The following is a 23,087-nucleotide window of genomic DNA, read 5'->3' as shown; positions in this document are numbered from 1 at the left end:
TGGCATTTAACGTAGAAGTGAGTCACCAATGTCAAAAATCTATAAACCTGCTAATGGTTTTGTTGTTCGATAATTAAATAGGTAAACAGGAAACGATGACGAATATTACAAAATATACAAAGCTGTGACTTTAAAGTGCAAAATAAAAGCAAAACTTGTGCATATTTTTTTTTAATTATTATTAGTGACTCAAGAAATAAATAGTCAAAGTGTTTTTTTTTTCCTAAAAGTGAGAAGCCTGAGGCAAACATGGTTCAACGAAGATACCTCTGTTATTTGTTAATGATTACTTGCCTATCTGGCGTGCATACACAGGATCTCATCAAAGGCAAGAACACAGCGGATAAACAATGTAAGTTTATGAGAGGACAGGAGTGAGAAGGTGATAATTATTAATTTATATACATAGAATTAAGCTTACAATAATTGCTTGTAGAGCATTGAGGCTGGTATAAGCTGTCAAGACCATTTTCATATATTTATGTATCAACTTTGTACGCACTTGGTTATGTTTACCGGAGATTTGCACAGGCGTGCCCGGTAATTTTTTTTTTTCATGAGGTCACGGCAAAAATGACGTTTAATTGCTAATTCTCGAAAAATATTTTGCTGAATCTGCATCTACATATTTGCAATATTTTCACATGAAACCAATGGGATCGTTTGTTTACTTGATTTTTAAGTATGAGCATGAGCATGATTGACCGTCCGCGGATGCTACTCCATTATTGCCAGATCAGCTATAATTACACAGAGAACCAACAAATGATGCTTGGAACTAGCAATCATCCTCAATGTTTAAAAATTGGTGATCTAAAATTAGGCAATACCAAAAAGGATTGGGTAGGAATATGTTGACGTGACACTCGCTTTGTTGGAAGCGGAAGAGTCCTCTGCACTTCCACGAGACATCACTGGGATGTTGGCTAACAGGGTTTGGTATGCAGCAAGGTTCGTTTTGGCAACCGGTACGCTGAATTAAGTGATGGGTTACGTGATAACGAATCTTAAATGTGGAGGTGCCGAGATTACACTCTTGATGCTCCATTAAAACAGTCGCTCTAAGGCCGCCGAGCACAATGAGATATATACAGGTGAGGCAATGATCATAAAATGGTATTCGTGTAGTGCAAAATATGTCATAGTGTTTGTGAAGTATACCTCCCGTGACGTTAAACTCCACTTTTTCATGTCAATGTTTTAGGAGGTTTTCGTCAACACCTCTTTTTTGCTCTTAATACCAACAAATACCCTCTTGTGCCAGCCCTGCTTATGATCGAATTGTTGTAGTCATCCGAACCCGGCACCGACGAAAACGACGATAATTTTCATAGAACACGAAGAGCAAGAAATGTGACTATGAAATCCTTTTATATGATGAGGCAGCCGAGCGCTTCATATCAGAACACACCACTTATGATGGAGTTAATGCTATAGCTGGTCAAACCCAACGGCGGTGTCCCTTACACCAGAAAAAGCCGCGGCGATCGACAACCTTTCAAACCCGGAGACATGAAGCTACGAAAAAGCACTTATTCCTTCACTAAGTTATACTTCTACGCGATGTTCATTATTTTGGTTATGTTTTTACGTGAGATGACAACAGAGTCTACAAAGCCTTAATATTTATCGTTGATTTTTTATATTCAACTTGAATATTTTCATTTACCTATTATAAGTCTAGTGGTGCGGACTCAAACACAACGAATCAAAATGGAACCTGTTTTACTCTCATTTGATCTAGAAATAAACTTTGCGGAACATGTTTTCCGGAATTCCGAATTATGTTTCAAAATAAGCAAAAGTTAAACTCACCGAACAAATTACGCGAGAACGGCGGGAACAAATGAAAATCAACAACAATGATGAAAAGTTTTCAAGTATGTTTGTCAACTGACCCATACATTTTGTTTTCAGTTGAATTGGCCACAACAGTTTAACAGTATTTGCGTGACTCTTACGTTTATGTGTTACAGTATAATACTTTTCTCCATGTTAATATCAATTCAAATATGTCAACTTATGTTTAAAGAGTTTAAAACTAGAAAATGAAAAGTGATTCTTCTGCAAAATTTTCCCTCAGTTCATTCAGTAGAATGCAATCGTAAAAGGCTCAGCATGAAAATATGATAAGTGAGGAATCATGTACACTACTACACTCAAAATCAATACGGCCAAAACACGATCCCACAAGCTGTACACGACGATGCTGACGATGTTTGATTGCGTGGTAATGGACGACGAAACCTACGTCAAGGCAGACTTCAAACAGTTTCCTGGGTAAGAGTTTTATACGGCAACCGGAAGGGGAAAGGTGGCAGACATTTTCAAGCATATTAAACTTATAAGTTTGCTAAGATGTATCTGGTTTGGCAGGCTATCTGGACCTGTGGTTTGAATAGTGACATTTTCATTGCAACCGGGACAGTCAACCAGGAAATTTACGTGAAAGAGTGTCTGGACAAACGTCTGCTGCCTTTCCCAAAGCAACACGAACGTTTCGTGATGTTTTTGCGAGGATTTGAAATCCTGCCATTACGGAAAAAAGTCCATGGAGTGGTATGCTGCCAAAAACATGCAGGTGGTGCCCAAGGACAAGATCCATCCCAACACGCCAGAGTTCCGCCCGATAGAAACATATTGGGCCATCGTCAAGCAGAAATCGAAGAAGACTCAAAAACCTGTTGGAAGTGAGAAACAGTTTAAGACAAACTGGCGTTCTGCGGTGAACGAAATAGATGAGGTGGCTGCACATGATCTGATGTCAACCGGAAGCTAAGCTGAATATGTTTTCTGTATTTTTCTTGAACTTAAAAAAGAAAAATAATGCGGTCAGAAATTGCAAATTCTGCATACTTTTCATGCATATCTCTAATAGAATATTACATTTCCCGGTTGGGTGTAGGGGTATGATTTGTGTTTCATTGTTGTTCATTGTTCCCAAGGTTGGGAAGAATTTGCCACTGTTCGTGAGTTAGTATACTTGTACATCGTTTAACAACAACTGGTCATAAATGTACATTTTTACATGGAATCTCGTCATCACTGAGGATTATTTTTTGCATACTATTTGTTTTAAACTTCCTAGTGTTTTGGTGTAATTTTGGCCTGGAAACACTTTGTACATTTTTCAGAATGCATTTGGAAAGGCAAGGAAGGGTTAAGGCAAAACCGAGCAGCCCTCCAGGATCGAAATCTTTTACGTTGGCCTTATGCACCACTATGGGTTGTACATGAGTTAGAGTGAGATTAGGAAGGTCAGCCGAAAAAAAAAAATAATATTATAAAACAATGAAATTACAATGATTTTCACTGTTGAATTTTGAGTACATTAAAATTTATTGTTTAATTACTGTACGGAGGAAAATAAATTTTAGATTTTTAACGATACAATGCTGAAACAATGAAAATTAATGTGATGAGATTAAATTTGTTCTAGAAAAAACGGTTTTTTTTATTGTTAAGATGCTTAACAACCCCCCTTTTTTATTGTAAATTTCTCAAATACCATGATTTTCATTGTTGTGAACCATGAATTCCGTTGTGATTTTATGGTAATCAACAAAAATGTCCAATGTTTTGACAGTAAATATCATGGTTACAATAACAATGAAATTCATTGTATTTTTATTGGATTTTTTTACGGGTAGGACCCCGAAAAAAAAATTAAAGGGTTGTGTCCTAGACACGACCGCAGTATGACGTAGAACCTATCTATCTATCTCTATCTATGATGCATGATATATGCATTTAGGTTAACATCCGACGTCCCTCCTTTTTTACATATTTTGCAGAAAAAATACATCCGAAGTCCCTCATTTTTTCTTATTCTGCACAAAACATACTTTCTAAGCACCGTAACTACACACAAAAAATTATCATTGATAAAATTAAAAACCGTTGGTGGAAATAAAAATTTGCATAGGTTCTTTTTAGTAGAAAGTACTTACCTTTCAAAACGAAAGTCAGCCAACTGTCAAATCAAAAGTTTAACATATTATTAATTTTAAAAGTTAAAACTTTCAAATCGAATTGTAGAACTGTCAAACTGAAATCCTTATCCTTTTAGATTGACGTTGGAAAAGTGTTGCTTCAAAACACGGGTATTTCTTCGCAACTTGCATAAGTTTTCATCTCAATTACAAATTATTTTTAAATTAATTGCTTTTATGATGCATGCAGAAATTTTTTATTTATTTTTGTTTTTATTTTTATGCAAGTAAATTCTTAATATACATATTTTTATGTTTCATTAACATGTTGTTGGATGTTGTTTGGAAAAAATCTAACTCAATCTCGGAACAGAAAGTAGTCTTCGGCGGATAATGAAGGTTTCCTCCCAAATACGGGGTTCCAACGTGCAGCGGACTTGGGCGAACGAAAGTGCATCTTGCTTTCGTTGCTGGCCGGGTATGGATCGGGCGATCGGGCGTCTGAATTTTACCAGTAGGAAAGAACGGAGTCTCTAATCCCTATTGATAGCCACCAAAAACATCTCGGCTGTGTGCTCCAACGTCCCAAGATACTTTCGATCTGAAAAATTATCAATTTCATGTTCAAAATCATCCTCGAAATATGTAGACAGTAGTAGCAATCTTACCTTCTGCGAAAAACTCAATCTTTTTCACTGCCTCCAGTACCGGAATCGGTTCCTCCGGTTGTGGAATTTTGGAAGTGTACGATGCACAATACGCCTTTTTAATGCACCACCAATAAAGAGTGCGCCACGCGAGTTTCAGAAGAAAGTCAACCAAACCGTTTGTTTACATCAGAAGAAGTATTTTCCCCAACGCAAATAACAGCATTTTTCATTCAAAATCTTGCCAATTTCCATCGGTAATTGTCTTATTGTACGGTTTTCCACAAATCTGAACTGATTTGCATCTTAACTATTCACACACAAGAAATCCGGAAGATCATAACCACTAAGGCACTTTTCTAATTTTCCATTTTTTTCAACAAAAATATTCCTGAGCACCAGCAGGATCTTTTCAAAAATGTTACAGAATTATAATTTTTCAACTGTAGATTAAGTTTTGCAGCATCTCAGATGAATCAATTTATCAGGAAAAGTAAAAAAGTGTTCCGCTTCCTATGTCTCCAGGCAAAAATTTATGCTCACAACACTCTTTTTGACGTTCTCCTATTCACCACCAGAGGTTGAATCGATCGTTTAGTTTCTATTAAAAAGGCCTATTGATTTACTGCGGTCTAGTATCTTACCTTGTATGCCCTATTAGATTTTTGGACAATGACAATGAGCTTTTCAGGAGGTCATTTTGACATTTGTACAATTTTTGTTTTAAAAATGTGAACTTTTAAAATTACGTGCCGATAGTCAAATAAAAACTTTCAAATCATAGAATTCACTTTGAATATTTTCGTAGTTGAAACTACCAAATTCGAGAAACTTTTAATTTGTATTGGTAACATTTTTATAGATACTATTTTTGTTTTTTGTGTGTATCAGGATTTCCCGCCAATTTATTATGAATGGGGGCGGAGCAGAACGTTTCTTTTGGGCAGAATATGGAAAAAAGGATGGACTTTGGATGTTAATATAATTGCATATATAGAGGTACCAGATATGTTTTACAGTCAGTTGTTGGTAATTCATCGAGTGTATGTCTCCTATTAGGCAATATTTTTTTTTGAAAATGTTGGCTCTGCATGTAAAAAATAATCGTTCATACATAATTAGGGTTTGCTTAAAATTTATTTCTCGAAAAAAAAAATGATCGTCAAAGTCCATGTCTTTTTCGGGTTATTGTTAAGAGGGAGGGGGAGGGGGTTTTTAAGCGGGAGGGGGTTTTACATGCACGTTTTTTCAAGTCTCATTCCTCATTGTGGTGGACACGCCGTGATCCACCTTTAGCCGCTGACCTAGTCCTGCTTGATGCAGGACCTAGTGCCACGCCGTCCGAAGCGGTAATGAGCAGAGGCATGAGAGCAGCGCTGATTTATATCTTTTCAGGTTCAAGCAGAATGATGTGCAACCAAGTGGTATTCGTCTATGATGACTGGGTTTGGGAAAAAGGCTTATTTCATGAAATCAGTGATAAAATTATCATTTGTGCATTTTCAAAAGTTTAATTACAGAAAAAATGGAAAAATATTTATTTCAACAGGTTTGTAATGTAATATCCTATCGATTGGAGTATTTGGATTTTAATTTCATCTATAAATGACAAAGTTACAAGCTTTCAAAACCTAACACTCCTTCACCACACATATTTTTTGATTTGCACCCCAGTATAGTCGACAAAGACGTAGTTCTACGTCAAAAATAATTATAATAAAACAACGAAATTACAATGATTTTTACTGTTGAAATTCGAGTACATTAAAATTTATTGTTAAATTATTGTACGGGAGGAAAAACAGATTTCGATTTTTAACGATACAATGCTCAAAAAACGAAAATTAGTGTGATGAGATCAAATTTGCTCGAGAAAAATCACTTTTTTTATATTGTTAAGATGCTTAACAACCCCCCTTTTTTATTGTTAATTTATCAAATACCATGATTTTCATTGTTTTAAACCATGAATTTCGTTGTGATTTTATGGTAATGGACAAAAATGTCCAATGTTTTGGCAGTAAATAACATGCTTACAATGACAATTAAATTCATTGTATTTTTATTGGATTTTTTACGGGTACGATCGCTTTACATTTTCTCGGGCTTACATCTGGCAATCTACTAATAGTACTAAGCTCAAAATGTCAAGATTAGTGCCTATGAAAACGTGAGGTGAAATGATTCCGGCAATCTTTTCCTCAATAAAGCAATTTTTTTTTCTCATATGCATGGCTGATCAGAATGGAGTGGTTTTTCACTCAAAATTGCAAACATTTAGGTTACTCGTAGACTGAGTAAAATTTGACTCACGTTTCCTACAAAAACTGCTCGAATATAAGGAAAATTTATTAAAATTGTACTCAGTCCTGGAGTATGCTAATAGACTGAGTGAAACCTTTCTCGGTTTTCCTCATGTCAAAGAAGTTTCTCCTGAAAAATAGAGGAAATTTTAATGACCAACCTAAGTTTTTGCGAGCTTGAGTTTATGAAACTCAAATTTGAGTTGGTTTAGTCGGTCGTGTGACATGCAAAAAGATTCATACAAAAGGATATTTAAGTTGAAATTAGTATCATTATTTTTTTTATTATAGTCACTTGGGTCATTCGTGACTTGTCCAAGAATGAAATTTCAACTTGTGACTTTGGAAATATTGGTATGAATGTTAACCATTACGCCGCGGCTTTAGAATAATTAAGTTTTTGTGAATTTGTAGAACATAATAAATAAGTAAACTATGATTGTGGCTGTTATGTCCCATAAAAATCTTTTCGCCTGTCTTCAATTTAGTAATCTTTGAGTACTTCCACAGTTGTTAATTTATAGATTTGTTGTTAATTTTTCCAGTATTTTTGTTCTACGATGTTTCCCACCATATATTGGGTACTTCGGTAGATTATTTTGATCTCATGAACATTTCGTTCATATAATGTGAACCATTAAACCAACCTAATCTAGATTTGGGATACATCACTTTCATGAGTTTTTAATTTAAATGTCTATAATTAAACGCTCGGACAAAATGTTCACAATACTGTAGATATCATCAGGCTGGTTAGTACATAATTGATGTATAGGTGGAAAAATAATGAATCTAAATTATACGAAATATATCAATGCTTGATAAATGTTTCAAGGACATATTCTTCAGAATATTTTGTTTTTGGGAGAGGATACTAAGTAACCAACACATGATAAACATCGATCGTTGTTCATGATGTGTGGGCTTCTTAGTATCCTCTCCTATAAATTAAAAATAAAATGACTTTACGTCGTTAACCATAAGAGAAGGGATTCGTCAGAATTATTATTATAATTAACGATCTGTTTTTTCGTCTATCTTCTTCATTTCAGTACGAGTGTGCGTTGTTGAAGGTAGTGGTTTATATAAAAAGGGAGCACAAAATTGTCCAACGTTGGAAGAAAAATCTGATATCAAATGCGTTTACGGGGTCGACCGGTTGGACTGTCTGCGAAAGATCCAAAAGGGAAAGGCAAATTTTGCTGTGTTTTTCCCTGAAGATCTGCTAGCCGCGAGATGGTCGGGTGCTGAAATTCTAGTCACCAGTGAACTTCGTTTCCATAATGGTAATACAAAATAGAATAGGCTAGATTGGTAGATTTGAGAATAATTAATGTTTGATGGGTTCAATATTGATTTACAGAGTTTTTCGAATATGAAGTTGTAGCTGTTGTAGACAATGAGGCCCACATCAACACCGCAAGGGAACTGAAAGGAAGCAAATTTTGCCATCCGGGTCACGGGATACAGAATCATTGGTCAGAAGTTTTAGCAGATGTAAGTTTCTAGTCTCAGTCGTTGGAATTGACAAGTTTAATGACTTATTGTGTGTCGTTTCAGTATTTCGAAACAAAACTAGTACCCCGTGAATGTGAAGAAGATCTCTCTCCAACTGAGTCGAGAATCAAAGCCGTTGCTAACTTCTTTGGCCCTACCTGCAAAGCTGGTCCTTGGGTGTCAGATCCGGTGGAAGACAGAATTTTAAGTATGACAATTCAATTGTAAGAGTATTTTGTTCATGTGATTAAATGTAACGCATTACAGAAAATAAATATCCGTCATTGTGCCAGTTATGCTACAACCCGTATCAGTGTGGCATCGGTGACAAACATTGGGGTCGACGTGGACCATTATACTGCTTGACTAGCGGAGCCGGTGAAGTCGCATGGGTTCGTTTGGATGACGTTCGAAGTCACTTTGGTGTAGGTGTTTTTGCTGATAATGATATTGCGAATATTGTAATAGTTTCCAACGTTTTCAGTTTAGCGGACTTCCACCGGAGGCAGATCCTGCTGGGTATAGTTTTCTCTGCCCGGATGGCCACTTACAACCATTGAACACGAGAAAGCCTTGCGTTTGGTTGGCAAAACCATGGCCAGCTGTTGCTGCTCAAAGGTAAGCTCATGTCATTTGATGTTTTTAGGTGAGGTGGTGATACTTCGTGTCTATAGGCTATGGACTATGGCTGACTTCGTGTCTATACGCTAGACTATGGCTTATATCATGTAATATAAGCTGTCTTGCAATGAGCACTCGTACATAGGATTTCCAGTGAAAACTAGATGTATTAGTGATCATTGCAAGGCAGCCTATGTAACATGATATAAGCCAGGGGGAGGAATATCAATTTTAGGCGGAAAAGCTTGGGTATGTTTGGTTTAAAGAGATAAACTATTTTTCATCATAACTCAAGAGTGTTCATCCCAACATATAGGAGAATGTGAGGGGGGAGCAAAAATTAGAACAAAATTCCACAATTTTGACCAGAAAACATTTCTTTCTTCAATCCTACTGTCTAACGATATCTCAAGCTTTTTTACGGCAAGAAAAATTGATGGTTGGCTAACTTCCTTGAACGAAAACAAGGGACTTCCCTTCCATCGATCATAGAAACTCGTTTTATTCTGATTTTTCTCTCGTTACAGTGTTGCTGGTTTTCCATTAGCATAAACAAAGTGTATTACTTGAAGTATGTGAAAAGTTATTCAAAAGTTCAAAATGAGTTCAATTTTACTCTGCGCTACTGTCAATTCATTCTCCCCCCGTTGAGTCAATCTCAACAGAAGGCAACAGAAGCAACCTTTGCCACTGCTCGCTTATACTCGCCACTCGTCGTTCGAACTGTCACCACTCTCACAGCACCGTCTTCGCCTGCATTGCATTGCATTATCATCTACTACACGCAGAAAAAAATATTTTAAGCGTAATAATATTTGACGTAAATGCAATAAGAATTTCATGTTGTTTTGGCTGCAAAAAGAAATCATTATTGTTTCAACAATCCAGTATTGTTGTCCCTTAAAACCCATGGATTGTTAAATCAAAAAGAAAATCTTTTCGAATTTACAAGAGCTTTCATGGTTTTGACGTAAGCTGTCAAATTTGGCAGCTGGGTCAACAAGAAAATATGTTTGTTTTTAAAAGAGATTTCTTGTTGATTCAATCAAATTTATTTTATGAAGGCTGACAATTCACGCAGTAGAAATAACAATATGTTTATTGATTCAAAAATAATGTCGATTTTTTTTTTGTGTTTTGTTTTCTTTTTGCAACAAACAGAATTGCAATTGAATTTTTGAGGCATAAAATCACTGATCACGCCTTCCTTCGGGAAGGGAAGTAAAGCCGTTGGTCACCGGTTCATGAGTTGATGGGTCGATATGTAGGGTCCAGGTGTGGGAGGTGCATTCCTGGCGTCGGGAGCATTGGTACTCAGTACGGAAAACAAGATCGACTTAAAAATTGATTATATTTAACAACTGCAGCTTCAACTGCAGCTTACTTGCTTACCTCAAGTCTCAAGATTTTCGGAAATCTCGTACTTATTTCCCGAAATTCACAATTAAAAACAATACTTAATCAAATGAGAAATTTGTTGTTATTATTTACATTTTTGTCCGGGTGAAAACGAGGGAATAGTTGGTAGTTATTTTTGTATTCATGGCCCGGGGAATAGACACAGCAAATAAATGCTAAATTAAAATTAACTATTGTTGGCTTAATAATAGAATATAGTTATTTTTACAATAGTTGCAATTGAAAAGTGGCTTATTAAAACAAAAAGAATCTTATGTTGAATTTATTTGAATAAGTTTTATAGAAACAATAAAATGCAATATAATTTCAACCGGAATTGTTTGTTTAAATACAACTAAAGTTTTGTTTGGTTCAATGCAAACAATTTTCTGTCCGTGTAGAACGACCATTGCACCGACCTTGTACTCCTTCACTCCGCTGTTCAATTTCTGGCGTCCCTGGAGGTGGTGAAGGTGACCACCTGCGCTAAAAGTGCTGTTGCATCTGCTGCCACTTGTTCAGACGTCCTGCATTTTCATCCTCATACGCTGGTTCCGGTAGTGCTACACCAGAGTGACCGATTAAAAAATGTGCCGGCGTTAGCAAGGAATAGTCGCTTGGATCATCCGACAGCGTAAACAAAGGTCGCAAGTTAAGAATGGCCTCCGTTTGAACCAAAACGGTGCTCATGTCATACGTAAGCCTGGTCTCACCAACAGTTTTCTTCGGTATTTCATGGATTTCACCCTCGCTTCCCAGATTCCGACAAAGTTTGGGCTTCTGGGGGATGAAATGCCAGCGGATGCCTTTTACGCTACAGAACTCCTTTACTTTCAGTTGATGCTGCTGATCTTCAAACAACTCCATCAGAGCAGCTAGTTCATGATTGGCACGGACAAAAGTAGTACACAGATAAAAATTCTGAACTTTAATCAACTTGGAAACAATGTTGTTTACAACAATGGGCTATTGTATACAATATTTGCTACATTACATTAAATGTCTCAGAACTTTACATGCTATATAATGTACACTTATATAATATGTGACGCTCCATTTATGTGCATCATACTGAACAGAAATTTACACTACATTTTCCAACTGTGTAGCGTTATCACTGTGGATGTCACTCGGCAATCCTCGACAACTGGAAAAAACGTTGCAATGCAGCAATGAATGTGTCGGTCAATAGGCTTGAAATTAGTTCGAAATGGATGGCTTTCACTTCCATACACACGAAGACGACCACGTATGCCTTATACAGCTTCGTACTCCGACCTCCCATTTTCAACATAAATGGACCAGCATAGTCAATACCAACCTTGGAGAATGGTGGTGCTTGATTGACTCGAGATTCTGGAAGATTTCCCATGAACTGACCAAATTGTATAGAACGCTGCCTAGCACACAACTGATATCTAGAAACGATTTTCTTGATTGCCAACCTTAAGCGCACCGGCCAGTAACGTTCGCGTACGATAGCTAACAATACATTCTGTCCAACATGAAAATGTTCCAAATGCAGTCTACGTATGATTGCCTCCGTGACGTGATTCTTCTCCGGTAGCAACACCTGCCATCATAAGGAAAGGCCGAATATTTCAATCGGATTAATCGATCGTCTCCCAGGTGCCAGGTTCCGCAATGGATGCCGCTGAATGGCATTCTCATGCAGTTGCTGAGTCTATCAAGTACTATAGCCGGACAACATGTCATGACCGCCAACACTACTGTTTTCATCTCCAGCCTAGTCTCCAGCTGATTATTCCAAACTTTCAGGATCACTCGATGTTGGATGGGAATTCCATAATAACGGAGAACCATTCCACCATAGTTTCCTTTGCAGAAAATCCTGTGGCAATTACCCCTTGAAATTACATCTGCTGGATGTCGTCCCATTGTATGTATCCCCACTGGTAATCTTGAGTCAGTTCCACTATCGCGACAACACGGTTGGCGACGAATTGTTTCAGTGCTAGCGGAGATTTCTTCAGCCAACACAAAACAATTTGAGAATCGCACCATAACTTCACGACATCGAATCGGATTTGCATTGCCGACACCACCTTTTGCACCAAAAGCAACGCGCCGCCATAAAGTTCGAGTCGTGGAATTGTTGACGGTTTGAGTGGTGTCATGCAGATTGAAGAAGATTGTCCCATCCTTGTTGATGCTCCGAATATACCATATGCTCCATAGGCACGCTTTGAGGCATCCGAAAACCCATGGAGTTCTATCGTCACAGCTTCCTCTTGAGTTGCACAACGCGGTTTCCGTATTTGATTCACAGCTGGAAGTTGATGTCGAAACTGTTTCCATCTCTGCAGCAGTTCTTCAGGAAGTTTGTCATCCCACTCAAGACCAAGACGTCAAATGTCCTGCATCACCAATTTCGCCGAAACAATAATCGGACTCAAGAATCCAAGAGGGTCGAAGAGTTGTCCTATTTCCGACAGCACCTTGCGTTTCGTTACCTTCACATCCCAACTGACCAGGGCAGTCCGGAACAAAAAATAATCTTCTTGTGGATTCAAGATGAGGCTCAACGGTTTGATGCTGCTGTTGATCCCGGTGTCGTCGAAGCTAAGCTGCTTCTCCTGGAGTTCAGCAGGAATTACTTTTATGCCCATCCCAGAAGCCAAGAAAACAACCCGTGAAGTTATCAAGTTCCGGTCAATAGCCTTGACATGCTGTATGACCAAGGTCCTGGAGCGAATGGTCAACAGGAGGCTAAAGCATTTCCTTGAAGCCAAAAACCTGCTAGACCATTGACATCACGCCTTCCGTCAAGGGAACGGAACGTCAACTTATTTCGCAACATTAGGGGAGGTCCTCAAGAGTGCCAACGATAGCGGTCTCCACACCGAGATCGTCTCGCTGGATATATCAAGCTTGACTTGAAAACCCTTCGTCTTAGAGCAGCTTGTCAACTGGGGCCTGTGTGGACCCATGGTCCACTTCATCAAAAATTTCCTGACCGATCGTTCTTTCAGAGACGCAGTTGGCAACACGAGGTCACAGCTTTTCAGAGAAGAGACGGGCGTCCCACAAGGTTCAGTTATCGCCGTTACCCTCTTCCTTGTGGCCATGAACGGAGTTTTACATTTTCATGTATGCTGACGATGTACTTATCGTAACTACCGGCCCAACAGCAGCACGTAATAGGATCAAGGCCCAGGCAGCAGTCTCCGCTGTAACCAGGTGGGCCAGCGTGGTATTCTTCCAGCTTTCCGGCACGCTTTAGTCTTTCAATACTACACAGCTTGCTGACCAACTATTTAAAATCTTGCCATTACTGCATTAAATACTTTAAATCCACTCTTAATTTCAATAAAAACTTTGATTACTCAAAAAATTTTATGCATAAAATATTTTCAATTTAGTTAAATTATTTTTCATTACATAAAATATCGTTAATTATTTGTTAATTACTTTCAATACCGCTTAAAGTATTTTAATTCAAATTATTACTGTCTTCAAAGAATTTAAATTATTACGATGTATTTTAAATATCACGCACTTATATCTGGAAGGGCGCACCCCTCGCGGTCCGTATTCAGGGGGTACTTGTCGACCGGTCCATCAACTTCGAGCAGCACTTTAAAGCGAAAGAACGACTGCCGCAGCAGGATCAACTTGATCCGCACCATCTCCCGCCCCACCGATCTAACAATCGCGACACTCGTTTCCGGGTTGCAAGTGCCATCATCGATAGTCGCCTACTTTACGGTCTTGAGATGACGTGCATCGCCACCGAAAAGCTCGTGCAGATTCTAGCACCAACTGGTGCTATCCGATTCGCACTGCGTGATACAAGCCCTTACATCTGAGACCCCGACTCACTCCTGGATACAGGGTATCGTGGAGGCCACACCCCCGAGCACGGTGTTCACCTGGATCCCTGGGCACTGTGGTATCCCAGGAAATAGCGAAGCCAACAGCCTAGCAGGGTCTGGACCAGCTGGCCCACGTTACACCAACGAAGTGCCACTACAGGACATAAAACGATGGATAGTCAGCAAAATGTGGGAAGCCTGGGAAGCAGAGAGGTGCCAATCCCAATCCCTCGATATGTCGAAACTACGGGACCAGAAGGTGGTTTCTCATCTTAGGACAGGCCATACAATGATCTCACATAACTTTGGTGGGATGCAGTTCCACAGAATGTGCTACGTTTGCTAAATCTCTCTAATAAAGACAAAAAAAAACTTTCAACGCCTCGGCGCTGTTCGAACGAAATTTATGTACACCGAAGCCACCTCGACGTAACAGCTCCAAAAGCTCCGTGTAGATTTGTATCACCTCTTAAATCGAAGATCCACCAGTCAAGAAGTCATCGATATAACTATCCTTGATGATGACTTGCTTCGCCAGAGGAAATTCTTCACCTTTATCCTTAGCTAATTTAATCAATACTCTCGTGGCGTGGTGTGGTGAACTGGCAACGCCGTAAGTTACCGTTCACAACTCGAACACTTTCAGGTTACCATCGCTGCTCCATCACAGAATCAGCTGGTACATATGGAGCCAGACCTGACGGTACATTTTGGGAACGTCGGCGGTTCGAGACGATGTCGTTTTGCACCGTAGGTCCGACCAAACATTGACACTACCAACTGTGCTACGCCAACACTTTGAACTTATGTAAACAAATCAACATTCCCTTCTACAACAAAATCGTTGAGTAGAGGCTTTATAATAGTACACATGAATCAATTTTCTCGACTAGTTATAAAAGAGCAGAGTAAAAGCTGTAAAACTGCACACGTCTAAAAATAAACCTAGTTGACTGTGAAAATGCTTCCGAATTTGCTCTAACACAGTTTATAAGCTGAGTACAGGTTGTTTAGTTGTTGAAAAAGCACTTTTGATGTTTATGTTATTCAGCAAGAGTGGTTGGTTGTGTAGAAGCCATCAAATGAGTAATATATTTACTTTGTTACCTTTGTTTTGCAGCTACAAGTTGAATGTTGGGTAGTGTGTGTATAGAAGTGACATTAGCGTTTATTGGCCGATGTTATTCAGTGCGACTGACAAATTGAATAAAGGTTGTGAGAAAGTTGAGTAAACGCTCTCCAAAACTATTTTGCTAGCTTTTGCTTGTAGCTGTATCTGCAGCTTCTTTTCAGCTACTTTACAGCACAATGCTGGAAAAGTTGGCTTACAAAGCTGAAAATGTTAGTTGGGTATGTAATTCTTATGCCCCGTGGGACTCTTATGCGTATAACAGCAGTGTAAGAGTCACCTAGTTGACCCTGCATACCGTTGAATGGTAAACGTACTACTTACCGAACTGTCTCGTCTCGGTAGTGAGTGATCTTGAAATGCTCTTCCACGGCACCTTCAGCTACGGTAGTAATCCTCTCCGAATGGACGTTCTCAATTTCCCAAAACTTGGACATCGTGTCGTTTAGCATTTCTTCGTGACGATTGAGCTAACACACACGCGGGTATGATTTGTCTTTCCTGGTCGGCACCGATCCTCCTACAACCCATCCGAGTTCCGTTTCGTCTAGTGTTATGCCATAGCAGCCGAGCTTCAAACGAACTTTGTCGACAGCAGCTTAACTTGGATTTAGATATTGTTCAAACCACTAGATCCAAGCCGGCGTCGGTGGTGTAGTGGTAAGCGTGACTGCTTTCTCACCCCAATGGGTCTGGGTTCAATCCCAGCCGAGGTCGGTGGGATTTTTCTGAGGCATAAAAATCTGTGGTCACGTCTTCCTTCGGAAGGGAAGTAAAGCCGTTGGTCCCGGCCCATGTGTGTTGAATGGGTGCAATATCCTACGCAGGTGTGGAAGCTGGCTTCCTGCACATTCGATTGCCGTCAATGGATGGCAACCGATGTCCGTCGGTGATTGGCACTAGATTACGGAACAGAGACCGACGTTAAATAAATAAAGGAAAAAAACCACTAGATCCAATTTCAACTGCAGTTTGCTAGCCAGCTTCTCGGTGATAATATTGCCGGAGTCCAACAAAGCTCGAAACTTCACAGTTTTGTTTCCCTTCCCTGCAACCATCACTTGAGCCGTGGACAACCCGACTTGATGCTTGTCACCACCAATCTCGCCACCAATGTTGGCGCCCAAAACAGTTGCACTACGCTGCTGCTCAGGAACATTCTGCTGATTTTGAGGTTGCGCTGCGGGTTATACTGCATGAACTTCGTTTGATTCTTCCTTCTTCTCTGGAACTGTACCGCTGGGAGCATCCGTGTAGTGCAGCAAGCTGTGGTGCTTGCGACCGCCAGCTTTACATCCCCGATCAGACGGACAATTTACGACACGGTGGTTCGCCTTCAGACATTTGATGCACAAATTTGCCTTCGCTACAACGGCCTTCCTTTCTTGGAGCGACATATTCTGGAATATTTCACAGCAATGGATCGAATGCTGTGCTTTACAATACGAACACGTCTCCTTTGCGACTTGTACGAACGTTGCTGCTGTGCGCGGTTTGTACGGTAGCTCTCCGTTGCCCAACTTCGATTCCTGTTGCTCTTAGGTTTCGTTATCGAGCTTTTTGTACAGAACATTAAGCAGCACAAGTTCGGCTAAGCCCTCAACAGGGAATCCATGGCCGCTAAGGGCATCAGCATTCCGTAAACTTCAACCAGCTTGGAAAGAGATCTTCCACGATTATCTTTTCTTCTTTTTGCACAGTCCAACATGGCATCGATGTGGGTGTCCATAATTAGGCGCTTGTCTTCGTAGGCATTTTCCAGAATTTTCCACGTGGTTTCATAACTTCTGTTGTTAACAACATCTTGATCGATCTTGTCTCTGGTTTCACCGGTAAGTGCGTTTCGAAGGTGCAAGATTTTCATAGCGTCAAGCTCATTTTTGCACCTAGCAAAAATGCTGTGGAACAAGCTCTTGAAGCTGAATCAGTTCTCAGGCTCTCCACCAAAGCTGGGAAATGGTGCGTGTAGTTGAGGCGCTGGGGCTTGTACGTACACTGAGGTTGGAGGTCCGGGAGCCAACGGCTTTGGCACATTCCGCACTTCTTCCACTTTCATCTGCTGCTCTGCTTGGTTGATCCATAAAGGTAACTCTAAGACTAGTAGGTCCCGAAGAAACGTGCTCAACTTTTTGGCTCAGCTCTGGTACTATCTTCGGTCCCAAGCTAATCGATTCACCCCTCAAAACATAGGAAAATCCAATAACTCCTCATTTTATCTGTCAAACTTTCATAGCGAATCAAAACAAACATTGTGTAGTACTAGAATTTTGACTAGAATGGGATACGTTAATCGATTTGCTTGGGACCAATAGGCTAGTCAAGTAGTGAGCCAATTTAAAATCGTTAGTTTCGTATTGATTGTTGGTTGATCCTTGTCTGCATCTTCACGTATACGTCGTTGCAAAAGCTCTATACATCATTTTGCGGAATGCTGTTGAAGAAAAAAGTTAGAGGCAAATGAATGTAAATGAATGCACGAAATGAATGCAAACGATTTTCCATGCCTGCGTTGTGCAACTCTTCGAAGTTCGTGTAATCCTTCCACTGTGCTGTGCGCTGATATCTCGGCAACTGGACAATCATTTCGGAGTACGCTTTCTCAAAATCATTTACAGTTCGCCGCAAAGTCTCCAGATGAAGCCTGAGCAGGTGAACGCTGATGTTCTCTTCCTGCAAAGACTCATTCATCCATAAAAGCTTGTCGAGCAGCAACGTCTGCCGATCCAGCAAGGCTTCCAGATTGAATTCCATCCTTCGTTGTCTTTCGATTTCCTGTTGAGTGGCTTTTTGCTGGGCAATAGTAAGCACTTTATCCGCTCCTGTACTTTTCGACCCCGTGAGAGCGTTTGCAGCAACTTCCGAGAACGAAAACAAGGGACTTCCGTCGATCACAAAAGCTCGTTTCATTCTGATTTTTTTCTCGTTACAGTGTTGCTGGTTTAGCAAAAACAAATTGTATTAAGTACTTCAAATAAAAGTCACTGAAAAGTTTAAAATGAGTTAAATTTTACTCTGCGCTACTGTCCATTCACCTACAAAAGCTTCATGGGTTGTCTTATAATCTTATGCTTGAAGAACATTCATTCAAACTTGTTTAAATTCGATAAAAATTCAAAAGAAAATTTCAATTTTTCAGGCATAATTTTCTACTAATGGGGTAAGATGGTTACCGTAAATCATATCATAGATGGTGCGACCATACCGCATGATATCCCAAATTGGTGGTTAGGCGCTTCTTATGGTTATTGTTTATGCGGGTAGTCCTATGGGGAAAAAGAGCACCAGTATAATTTTAGGCATAAATAGCCTTATTGTTGAAAATTAGGTAAATACTGTAAAGTCCCTAGTCTAGTCTAGTCTAGTCTACACATACACAGCCAGTACTTGAAAGAATCCTGGAAATGATAGAAATACATCTATCATTTTCTTGTCATTATTAATGCCTGCTGCACATCAAGGATGTGAAACAAACAATAAAGCGGCCAGGCCTACTGTGTAGCGTTTAGTTAATTTTTGTGGAAGTGAATGTTTACCATGTCTACTTAATAAGTATAGACAGTGGTTAACATTTAATCCACAGGTAATCAAAGAGCGGGGACATACCGTACCAACCGCTCCGTATGCAGGATTTGAAAATAGGCTATATAAGTCGTTGGGAGTGACAGAGCTAAGAAAGTTAATGTACACTCCTTGGTTGTCCGATCTCCTGGGATGGAACACAGGTATTTACCCCTTGTGTTCGAGCGTACAGTCCTCCCTCCGTACAAGCGTGGACGGCACCGCCCACCCACTGCCATCCCTCAATCGATCCAGCCGACCTCAGTCGAAGGACAACAGAGAGCGGTGTGCGGACGTAACCTATACGGAGGGAATACTGTATTCGCCTAGGTTATAGCGCCCTTGCTCGCTATTCGTTATTCGCTGTCTACAATGAGAAGAAACAATGCATGAACTTACAACACGCCCCGCATACACGTACTACCGATATAAAATGTATATTGGTACTGCGTGTACACTTCCATCATCAAAGCAATTCCTGCTTTGTAGATGTCACGTATTTAGTAGGATGTCTCCTAAAAAAAATAGGATGTCTAAAATCCATAGGATGAAAGTTAAGTCTCATCCGAATCAAATGATTCCAAATGCTACGGATTCATAGAAATTAAGTTTAAATAGATAAAAGTAAAAAACAAAAAAAAAAGGAACAATCTCACCAAATCAGTCCAAGTGAATCCTTTGCAAGCAGCTCTGTCACGTTTGGTGTAGTAGTTCCGATCATAGACCCGCCTTACGGGGATCACAGGTTTAATATAGTCAATTGCTCCTTGACGCAAACACGAAGTGACCGCTCATAAAATCATACAACGCATAAATAAACTGAACTTAAAAACTATCACTCGCGATGCCACAAATTTCTGGAGCGGGAGCATAAGCGAAATCAAATTACAACTTCACAAAAGTCGAGAAAAAACGGAGCAAAAATTGACGGCTGAAAATTTTCCATGTCTTTCTTCGAGCACATCACACTACGATCAGGTAAATACTGTAAAGTCCCTTTATTTAAATTTATTTATTTCATGGTTCATCAAAATAACACAACCTTCTTTTAATTCTTTATTATGGAAATTAAATAACACAATCTTTCAATTCAAAATTTTTTCAAACTGTTTTTTACCTATATATTTGAACGTTTATCATAAATTAGTCTTAACAAGGATGCATGATAAATTTCGTTCAATTGTTGTGTATGGAATGAATTCTAGGCATTGGTACCCTGATTCATTGATGGTGCACATCTTGCCCCATATAATTGAATCGTCATAATATGATTTATTAAATTCAAATTTGAATATGGCACCTCCACACAATATTGAACAAGGGTAACAAAATGTTATTGTATAACCTTCAATCAGAAAAAAAGATCATTAAATCTTATTTTTACGTAGTATGAAAACTTACTAGCGAAATGTTTTACATACATTTCTACCAAATTAACTGTCAAAATTTTGTGGTTAAGAGACGATGCTCGTCTTGCTCTTTACGGCCACCTTACCCCACTTTGCCCTTTAGCAGGTTAAAATGCAATTTTTACCTAAAATTTCGTTTTCTGAATGTTTGCCTCCAATGTTTTTACTCTCAACATTTGAATAAAAAAATATATCACCTCAAAGTATCCGGTTAATAGTTGAAAGTCATTGAATCAACACATGCATAAATGAATATTTAACCTTGTTTTCAGAAATGTTGCCATGAAAGTGCAAGACACGGTGGCGGGTTTGAATCATGATGATACCAGTAGCTGGCAAAATGCACTGCTTATGATTTTGGAAACGTATCACGTCAACGTAACGACATTGGATAACACTATTCCAGTTGATGATTATCTGGACCAAGCGGTCGGGTTTCAAGATGCGTACAATTTTCCATCGTGTAATCCACCAAGGTAATGTTTAATGCTTCGTACAAGTGAACTGATACAATACATTCGATATCAAACATTGTAGGTCAATATTGTTCTGCACAACGTCATTGATAGAACTTGCCAAATGTTCTTGGATGCAAGAGGTTGCTTCGGTCTATGGAGTGGAACCGAATATACAGTGCATGCGGTCTGAAACGTTGGATACTTGTCTTAAAAATGTACACCACAAGGTGTCTGACGTGGTCGTGGTGGATCAAGACACTCGGCTTAGAGCAGAACGTGATTACAAGTTGAAACCGATTCTTTACGAATACGCATCTACGCTCGAGGACAAGTATGTTGTGGTTGCGGTAATTCGAGCAGGATCGAAGATCAAAACGGGATTCGGTATGTTGTTATTTAGTATGTTTGAGAAAAACTGCTGCTTAAGGTGAAGTTCATTGTTTCAGATTTGCGGGGCAAGAAGGCTTGTTTTCCGAGTTATCAAGGAGCGGCGTATTTGTCTGTATTGGAGTCACTGATGAATCATACGAATTTTATTGATGAGTGCACTGATGTATCCAGTTATTTCTCATCAAAGTCTTGTAACTGGAACACCGGATCTAGATGCTCCAGTGCTTATAATGGGGAAGAAGGAGCCTTAAGATGCCTCTTGGAGGGAGCCGGAGATGTGGCATTCTTTAGCTATGAAACGTTTAAGAAATTCAAAGGTAAGTAATCATGCAAAAAAAAAAAAAAAACAAAAATCTCAACTTCAACCCAATAATAATGTTGTTGCGGCACACGACAATCATAGACCTTCGGACGCCTTTTTAGCAAACCCAGTTTGTTTTGTGGGAATATGCTTTAAGCTATAAATTTTATTTTAATTAGTTTTAAGTGTAAAGTAGAATATATAGAAATCTTACATTGTTTAGTCCAATTTCAATTTGTTTATCGTGTTCCAACTTCTTGTATATATCCTCGATTATTGTCTATTAATTTAACACAATATTTAGTTCCATGTATGTTATTCAATTTCGTATACTTACAATTGTGTGTAGTTCAAATCTTAGTTTAATGTAATTTGTTTTATTAATCACTGACTACAAACTTTTCCAATAATATACTTCTTTTTCATCTTTCTTTTAACCTACCATCTACCAATGACATTCCAACGCTGTCAACTTGCATATGAAAATGCAATAACTGCACTTTGTTGTGAAATGTGCTATTTTCAAACACAATTATACTCTATGGCTCTATATCTAAATTTCCATATAGAACATATTTTCGACCTGACTGGAAAATTGAACCATTGAACCCTCTATACATTCAGTATGATACGATTTGCAAACGTGTTCTTATAATTTTCTATTTTTTCAAATTTCTGACATTTTTTTTCTCGACTGTACTTAAGTCCATAGTTTATAACACCTGACCAACCATTAATAGTTAACTCATCACCGCTCTGTTTATTTTAGGAAACGAGTTCCAATGGGCACACAAGCACACGCCATCGGAGTTTAGCTTGTTCTGTCCATTCAACAAACCTTTAAAATCGAAAGCTGTTTGTTACTTGAACTGGGTATCTCGTGGTCACATCATGATTAGTGACTCTGCTTCGGTGTTACGTGAAAAGGAAATCTACAATTCGTTGCGGGAGATTGACAGACTTCTGGGGAAAAAGCATCGTGTCACATCAGTTCCATTCACTCTGTACGGAACATTCGACCGCAGAACTAATGTTATTTACAGGTGACTTTTATATTTCTGCCTACTGGGTTGCAGTTTTCTAACTTTTTTTGCTTTTTCAGAGATGGCACTGAGTCTCTCCGGGGTCAAACTGAAATGTATCGTGATAGGAATGCCGGCCTACTTGATTCGATTTATTCAAGGATAGCGCATAAAAACTGTACTCACAGCCATGCCACCAGGACAGCGATGTCGTCAGCATTAGCTATCAATGCCATATTGATTTTTATTTATTCCTCGTTTTACCTTTTGTGATCTCCAGTGACTGAATAGCTTTTGAACGTTAGTGAAAAAACAATTTGTGATATTATTTATACTTAAACAACGCAATAAAGCATTTTAAGAGACATCCAAAATGATTCACTTTTACGAGCTGTTTGATGATCTATCTTTTCGGAATTTTCTTCATTGCTTATTACTTGCGTCTTATAAATTATACTTAATAAAGTGGATTGTTTTCAGACTTACGGTTTTTTTTTCATCACTGCAAGCCCAATTTTACAATTGCAGCGTACGATTGAATTTTTGAAATTGGACAACTTTCACAGCAATTTTTTATCCTTTGATA

The 23,087-nt window shown here is 39.0% G+C and overlaps 1 protein-coding gene across 1 annotated transcript; it reads left to right on the top strand.

Moving 5' to 3' along the window:
* The first annotated feature begins 223 nt into the window (after nucleotides 1-223).
* Tsf3 (Transferrin 3) lies at nucleotides 224-22,875 on the top strand. Its single transcript, XM_065236210.1, has 11 exons — nucleotides 224-352; nucleotides 7,935-8,168; nucleotides 8,246-8,379; nucleotides 8,443-8,587; nucleotides 8,647-8,804; nucleotides 8,864-8,997; nucleotides 20,603-20,806; nucleotides 20,868-21,172; nucleotides 21,235-21,495; nucleotides 22,249-22,522; nucleotides 22,582-22,875. Exons 1-11 carry the CDS (start codon nucleotides 250-252, stop codon nucleotides 22,772-22,774), a joined length of 2,145 nt encoding a protein of 714 aa, XP_065092282.1. The 5' UTR covers nucleotides 224-249; the 3' UTR covers nucleotides 22,775-22,875.
* Nucleotides 22,876-23,087: the final 212 nt, after the last annotated feature.

This window comes from Ochlerotatus camptorhynchus, unplaced genomic scaffold (assembly GCF_037179485.1).
Source record: "Ochlerotatus camptorhynchus isolate MF236.1 unplaced genomic scaffold, CSIRO-AGI_Acam_v1.1 ptg000535l, whole genome shotgun sequence".
Taxonomy (NCBI): domain Eukaryota; kingdom Metazoa; phylum Arthropoda; class Insecta; order Diptera; family Culicidae; genus Ochlerotatus; species Ochlerotatus camptorhynchus.
This window is presented reverse-complemented; position numbering and strand designations above follow the sequence as displayed.